This window comes from Varanus komodoensis, unplaced genomic scaffold (assembly GCF_004798865.1).
Source record: "Varanus komodoensis strain SLA01 unplaced genomic scaffold, ASM479886v1 scaffold19, whole genome shotgun sequence".
In the NCBI taxonomy this organism is placed as follows: domain Eukaryota; kingdom Metazoa; phylum Chordata; class Lepidosauria; order Squamata; family Varanidae; genus Varanus; species Varanus komodoensis.
Window position 1 is genome coordinate 12,348,158 of NW_025335550.1, and position 7,135 is coordinate 12,355,292.

At 65.4% G+C, this 7,135-nt stretch overlaps 1 protein-coding gene across 1 annotated transcript; it reads right to left on the bottom strand.

The window, feature by feature from the left end:
* Nucleotides 1-466: 466 nt before the first annotated feature.
* On the bottom strand, nt 467-3,788 carry PSMD7 (proteasome 26S subunit, non-ATPase 7). Its single transcript, XM_044427872.1, has 7 exons — nt 3,608-3,788; nt 3,348-3,439; nt 2,427-2,519; nt 2,160-2,257; nt 1,882-1,962; nt 1,429-1,520; nt 467-944 (listed from the first exon to the last, which is right to left on the bottom strand). The coding sequence occupies exons 1-7, from the start codon at nt 3,679-3,681 to the stop codon at nt 506-508; spliced, it is 969 nt and encodes a 322-aa protein (XP_044283807.1). The 5' UTR covers nt 3,682-3,788; the 3' UTR covers nt 467-505.
* Nucleotides 3,789-7,135: the final 3,347 nt, after the last annotated feature.

Genomic DNA, 7,135 nt, shown 5'->3' on the forward strand with positions numbered 1-7,135 from the left:
GCTGAAAGGCACCTTAGAGCGAAGAGCCGCCCGCCCCCTGCTGACCGAAGCCCGCGTCGCACGGCAAGGAGTCGGCCCGCACCTTTCCTGTCGGCAGCTTGCTGTTAGGTGCGCCTCGAAGAGAGGTGGGGAGAGCAGCGGCCCCTGCGCTGGCTGCAGCCCCCCAGACCGCGAGGGCAGACGCATGCTGGGGCGCCCCTCGAGGGGCCGCTGCCTCCCAGTCTGTCTGTCCGACTGCCCCGTCTCCTGGCCGGGGGTGGACAGGGACCGGCGGCGAGCATTTGTGAACGCCGTGTGTCCATCGCTTGCCCCCAGCCAAGGCACAGGCCAGCCACGTTCTCCGCCATTTCCAGCCCGGGGTGCCACGCACCGTCCACGGTGCAGCGCCCCTGCCGCCCACTTCCCGTTCTACCCAGCACCGGGCGTTCCCAAGCCCCACCAAGAACGAACCGCTGCAGCCACGGACTCAGTTCACGACATTTTAATTGGCGGACACGGCACACAACTACTTCTTCTCCTTCTTGTCCTCTTTCTTGGCCTCGCTCTTCTCCTTGTCTTTGTCTTTCTCGTCCTTCCTCTCCTTCTTGCTCTCCTCCTTCTCCTGCCCCTCCTTCTTCTCCGCGTCTCGGTTGGCGATCTTGTTGTTGATGAGGTTGTGGAGGGCGACCACCGAGCGGATGAGCGACGCCAGGTACACCACCACCATCTGGTCGTTGGTCTTCAGGTAGAAGGCCTTGACGAACTCCTGCAGGTTGACGTCCGGCAACAGGTTGAAGACGTCCTGCAGCTGGTAGACGATCTGGTGGCTGACGGGCAGCTTGCCCACGGCCACCCTCTCCAGGTAGCTCCGGATCTCCAGCAGCTTCGAGTTCAGGCCCTTCAGGCCGTGCACCTGGTTTGTGATACGCTGCGAAAGCGTCCCCACGGTGGTGTCCTTGATGTCCCTGCAGCAGCCGGGGGGGGGGGGGCGAGTCAGGTGGGGGCTCTGTGGCGCAGCGGCAGCCCTGCCCCCTCCCTGCAACGCCCAGCTGCCCCGCCAGTCTCCTTTGCCCGGATGCGCCTCAGGCCGCGCCCCAAAAGCGAAGGCCAGGCGCTTCTGTGGGCTGCACGGGCAGCCGCTCTTCCCCCGGCCCAGCCGCACGAAGATACCTGCAGGGGCCGAGGGAGAGGCTGTGCGCCACGCCTGACCGAGCACGGGCGCCCCCGCACGGCTCCAGTGGGGGACCAGCAACACTGCGTGGGGACGGCTGATCCCCCAGACAGAGACGGGCCGGGCGCCGAAGTGGCTGCCTCCTTGTGGAGCTCGGGCGTCTTGCACCACCGCTCGCCCAAAACTAGGGAGCTGCCGGCACTCCGCCCTGAGGAACGGGGCGCGCCGGAAAGCGCAGGCCGCCGAGCCGGAAGCAGCTGCAGCTGCGCACGCATTACCGCAGCAAGTGCTCGACGCCGACCTCCTCTGCCTCCTCGGCCCCGATTTCACTGGTCACGTGTTCGAAGGTCTTGGAAGTCGGTGTCCCATCCTTCGGGGTGCAGAAACAGGCTGTTACCGGTCGTGCCCGCATGAAAGCCAGTATCCCCTCAGTCTGCAAACTGAACCTGAGGTTGTGACGGGCCAGGCAGCTGCGGGCCGCCCGGTGAGAGCAGGAGCAGAGCTGGCCGGCCGGAAGAGGCGCTGCGTCCCCCGAGGAAGCACGGATGGCAGCTGCCTCCCAGAGTGGGGCCCTCCCACACCCTGCGTGGCGCAGGAGGCAGCTCCGGCCAGCCGGGGCCCAGGGCTCTGCTTAAGCCTTGCGCTGCGGCGACCCAGACGCCGCGCTCCGGCTGAGCCCAGAGCACACAGTGGGACTGGCGCCTTGCCCCGCGGGGGCTCCACGTACTCACATCATGCACCTCTTCCACCGAGATGTAGGCTTCCGTGGGCAGCCCCAGGTCCTTTGGTTTCACATCGATAATCACCAGAACCTATTCAGAAAGAAGCCCGCTGGAAGCTAGCAGTGGGACGCCCCTCCTCCGAGCCCCTCTAGCAGGGGGAACCTGCCGCCGCCATCCGGCCGTCCTCCAGCCCCACCTAGCGGGGCTTCAGTGGGCAGCAAGGGGGAACCGCCAGGCCGCCACCCCCGGGGAGGGGCTCCCACCCTCCGAGAGTGGAGGGCCCTTACCGAGTTGGAACAGTATCGCTTCATGAGCTCGTTGATCGCAATGTCGTTCTTGTGAAGCTTGGGCCCTGTGTGGTACCAGCCCACGATTCTCTCCCGAGCTGGACAAAAGCGGACACAGAAAGTAGCACCAGATGCTTCCAGTGCCTCACAGAAGCTGTCTAGGGATCTGTGAAGGGTCTGGGCAAAATTCCTCGGAACGCACCGCTCGGCTTTCCAAAGCGGCGGAGGCAGCCAAGCCGGCCCCCCTGCTGGCCACGCATCGCTTACCATTGACCTTCTTGAACATCCCGTACATGTTCTCCAGATAGTCGTGGTCTAAAAACCATACAGAGTCATCCTTATCGTCTTCATCAAAGGGGACTGCAGGGGCACGAGAGAGAAAAGCAGCCTGTTACTTTAGGTAATTGGGCCTGCCTAGACTGAAAAGAAAGGCTAAAACCTGCCAGCTGCATCTGCGGGGGGAGACAGCTGGATGGGGCGCCAGCAGCCACAGTCTCTGTCTGGCCGGGACGCATGAATCCTGCCAGCCGAGCGTGCTCCAGTTTGTAAGCTGGGGAGCCTCCGGGGTCCCCAGGGGGAGCTCTTCTCGTCATGTGCTGCTCGATCCCTTCGGCCAGAGATTTTAGGGGCAGCAAAGCTGGTGTCCCGCCGCTGAGTTGTGCGTCCTTCCCGCAGCAGCACTGACGGGACCCCCGGGCGCGCTGCAGGGGGGCAGGCTGCTGTGGTGCCCAGGAAATCAACAACTCGGACAGAGGACGCCTCTCCAGAACTGGGAAGGCGCAAGGTATGGTCAGGGGAGAGTGAGGGGTCACTGCAGAGCCAAGAGGGGCTTCCGAATTAAATCTGGTCTGTAAACGGGCCAGGCCGCCTCGGCTCTTGGCATAGAAGAGCAACCCATGCAACGGAAAGGAAAGCAATGCCAAAGCGCCGTCGCTCCGCCTGACGTCTCCCCGCTACCGAGCACCGGGCAGCGCCCTCGGCAAAGCCTCCCCAGCCCCACCGCACCCGCCGGGCGCCCGCTTGGATCGGACTGGCAGGCGCCCGTCGCCACGGTCGGGTCCGAGCTGCACGGCCGGCAGCAGGCTCGCCCCGGCAGCTTTTCCGTGCCCGCGTCTCGCCCCGGCCAGGGCGCGCCCCGGGGGCCCGGGGAAGGCACAGGCGCCCCCCCCCCCCGCGCAAGAGCCTCACCGGCGAAGCTGTTGGAGACGTCGAGGATCTTCTTCTGCCACGATCCCAGCAGGACGCCCACGACGCGCTTCTGGCTGCCCACCTTGCCGATCCTGCGGCGGGAGAGGCGGGCGGGGAGCTCAGGGCGGGGGTCGTCGGGCCCCGCGGCCGGGACCCCGCTCCACCCTCCCTCCCTCCCTCCCGCGACGGCCTCGGGGCCCCTGCCCATGGGCAGAGCGCCGCGGCGGGCCAGCCCGTGACTCAGCGCGCGGCCGCCTCACCGGTTGAAGTGGTCGACCACGCTGAGCAGCACCAGCGGATGCACCACCACGCGCTCCACGGCCAGCTCCGGCATGATGGCGCAGGCGGCGGCGGCGGCGGCGGCTCCCTCGGCGGCTTTCCCGGTCCCTGTCCGGCCCGGCCCGGCCGCGCTCTCGCCCTCGCTCTCCGGCTCTCCCGGCGTGCACTGCGCCTCCCCGCAGCCACTCAGCGCGAGGCGGCGGCGCGCCATCTTGGGGAGGGGGCCGGCGCCGTGGCGCCATCTTGGGGCGGTCTTCCGCCGCCATGTGCGGGAGGTCGCCGGCGAGGCGCCATCTTGAGCGCTCCTTCCCGGCGCGCCCTGCGCCGCCGGCCTCCTTATCACGCTAGTCCGCAAAGAGGACGTCTTCGGTCGTGTTCCCCGTAGTGCACGGCGGCGAAGGGGACCCGGGCCGGCCCCGCGGCGCCTCTGCCGCGGGAGGAGGGCCCCTGCCCACCGGCGCCCCGGGAGCGGCGCGGCTCGAGGCGAATCCTGCGCGCAAAGCGAGCGGCCCGCGGTGGCCTCCAGGGTGCAGCGCGGCGCCTGCCCACTGGCCCCTTCGGCCCTGCACCGGCCGCGCTCGGAGGGGCGTGTGGACGCGGTTCCCGGGCACGAACACGAGTCCGCCCTGCGCGCTCCCCGCCTCAAGGTTCCGCCCGGGCATCAGCTGAGCCGGCGCAGGCCCCCTTTGGCGCTGGGGCCGCGTAGGAGGCGAGGGCGAGGGCGCTGCGCGGGGGCAGAAGGTGCGCGCCCGCGCGTTGCGCCGCCGAAGGGCGCCTGGTGCGCCGGAGCGATGCCGGGCCGAGGCGCAGCCGCCTTGGGCCGGGCCGGGCGCTTCCACCGCCGTGTGCCCGGCACGCTCCGGCCGCGCAGGGGGTCCCGCGACCCTGTCGGTGGGCGCACGGGCAGCCGCCAGCGGGAGGGCCACGGCGCAGCCTGGGCGCAGCCGGCTCTGGACGCGCCCGCCGGTGTCGGGCCTCCGCGGCGGCCTGCTTTGCGCTGCGCCTGCCTGGGCGAAGGCTGCCGCGTCCCGGCTTCATGCCGGCCGGCCCGCTCCGGGACTCGCCCGCGGCGTCGCGTCTGCGGGTGGGCCTGGCGGCGGGCCGCGCAGCTCCAGGGAGCCGCCAGGGCGCTGCCGGGGCAGGGAGGCCCCCGGGGCGGGCCGCCTCCCCCGGGCTGGCGCCTCGCAGGCTTCCGGGGAGGCCCGCAGGGCCGCCTTAACGCCGTGGGCCCCATCCTGATCCGTGTAGGTTAACCCTTGGAAAACGGGGGAACTTCCAAAATGGGCAGTAGTTGCAGTTGTCTAGGGTCCCCAGTGCACGGCTTTGCCCCGGCCCGTAATGCTGTTCAGACGGCCCTGGAGGCCCCAGGGGGCTGGGCAGGCAGGTCCCCCTTAAATCACCCCGGCCCGAAAGAGCAGGGCCCTCTTGCGGCCAGCCCAGAAATTGCACCGTGCCGCTCGCATAATGTTGTTTTCTTTTTCTCTCGCTGGCGTCTCGCCTTCTTTCCGGCAGGGGGCGACATCTGCCCACATTTTGGGAAGCTTGTTTTATCAATCTACCTATAAAACTCAATGTTCAAATTAACTTGTTCAATAAGTAATTTAGCTCATTGATTTCTGGGCATATCCTAAGTGCCATTACAAGCTGCGGATATTTTAAATGCCATTACCTAATAGAAGGAATGTTTTAAGCACCTATTGATTTTCTTACTGCTTTATTTTGCTGTCTTGGTTTAAAATCATTTTAACCACTCGGTAATCAAGAAGAAATATATTGTTGGTGAAATACAGTCAATTTCCTAAAAACCTTTGACATTGTTAAATAAGGAATTACAGTTGTTAAATCATGTCAGGCAATAAGCAAGGGACGGAAAAGATAGACTGTGCAGGGCGATGGGCCGGCTTTACCAGCAAGCGGCTTTGACCTCTGCCACCCCGACTCCGCGTGTGACAGTCACGCCCCGGTCTCTTTCCGGCTCTTGCATCAGCTTTCTTGGCAAGATGTATGACCAAAAGCATCCATCAAATTAATCGCCACGTTAATCAATTCATTAATCGCAAATTTAAAGTGTGGCTTTTAAATCAGACAAATCAATGCTGCCTTCGGTTGAGGCCGTTTGGTGCTGGCTTTGGGAACTCCGCTGTCTTGTGCTTGGAATGATCTTTTGGACAGGTCTGCCTCTGCGTTTCGTGGGGAACCATCCTCTCCGTTAGGTAGTCCAAACTGTCGCACCTACAGGGGAAACGGAGGTTTGTTTCAGTTGGGAGATTCAGCACCGTTCAGTTAAAAAAGAAGCCACATAAACTGACTAAAAAGTTGTCAGTAAACAGCTTCCCGAGGAAGGCATTTTGGAAAGAAGTAGGTAGCGGCAGGGGGACTGGGCAGGCTCTGGCATGTCCAGCCCGGGCACCTTCAGGAGTGCGTGGACAGATGGTGCTGCGGTTGGTGTGGACGGCAGAGAGCCCTGCATCGCATTGCCCGGTCAAGGGACTGCGGACGAGCGGATGGGCTGTGGATTGGGGTGAGGACGGGGTCCGAGGCGGCTCAGGTGCGGAGCTGCGGACACGGTGGGTGGCCCGCGGGTTTCGCTGCGAGAGCGGCAGGGGTCCTCCGCTCGGGGGACGAGCCCCTCGCCACTGAGCAGCAAGCGAGGGAGGGCTTTGCAAGGTCGGGGCGCTGATCCTCCACGGCCGCGTGACGGTTGGAGGGGAGCCCCCGATTCGGCGCAGGCCTGGCGGGAAGGGAGTGAGGGGCCGAGGCAGCCGGAGAGAGAGCAGCAGTCCTGGCTCCAGGAAGCGGGAAAGGAGCGGGACGTCTCGCGCCGGAGGGTCTGCTCCGTGGGTGCACAAGTGGAACATGTGGGCCCACGGAGGGGGGCGAGGCGCCGAGAGCTGGGCTCGCCGTGCCTGCAGGTGCAGCGCTTTGCGAGCACCTGTAGCCAAGCACGTGGGCCGACGGTGGCTCTCTGCTCCTCCTGTGGATGGGCGGGATCCTGTGCACACCAGCAGGATCCCGGCACCACTGGCGTGCCGTTTCCCCGGCATCTCTCTGCCGCGTCTCTGAGCCGTGCCGCTCGCGTTCTCTTCATGGGCTGCCAGGCATGCGCTGTGCTTTGCTGCCTGCGAGCATCTTCACGTTGGAGCCGCTGTGGGATGAGGGGTTTTGGAAGGGAAGGGATTGGAGGATGCCAGAACTAGATTAAGCAGCTGTGGTTCCTGTTGCAGACTCTCCTCCACGAATCTCAGAGCTGCAGAGGCGAACGCACAGCCTGAAGCATCGCGAGCCGTTCGGGGAATGGGTGCCCTCACTCGCCTTGCAAGGCACCGTCTCCCCGCTCCTTGGTGGGGATTTCTGCATCCAGTGTAGCGCCCCTGCCTGCAGACCTAGTCCCTGGACTTGCTAGGTGTCTGCAGAATTGGGGGGGGGAGTGCCCCCCCTGCGGAGCCTAAAAGGGAGTCCTCCCGGTAGGAAAGGGCAGGGTCTGGCTAATGAGAAGCCGGCCTGCCCTG

Coding starts and splice junctions, on each gene's coding strand:
- PSMD7 (XM_044427872.1), bottom strand. CDS start 3,681: ATGCCGGAGCTGGCCGTGGAGCGCGTGGTGGTGCATCCGCTGGTGCTG. Junction 2,258..2,426: donor GATGTTCAAGAAGGTCAATG/GTAAGCGATGCG, acceptor GCTTTTGTCCAG/CTCGGGAGAGAATCGTGGGC. Junction 945..1,428: donor GGCGTCGAGCACTTGCTGCG/GTAATGCGTGCG, acceptor CGGCTGCTGCAG/GGACATCAAGGACACCACCG.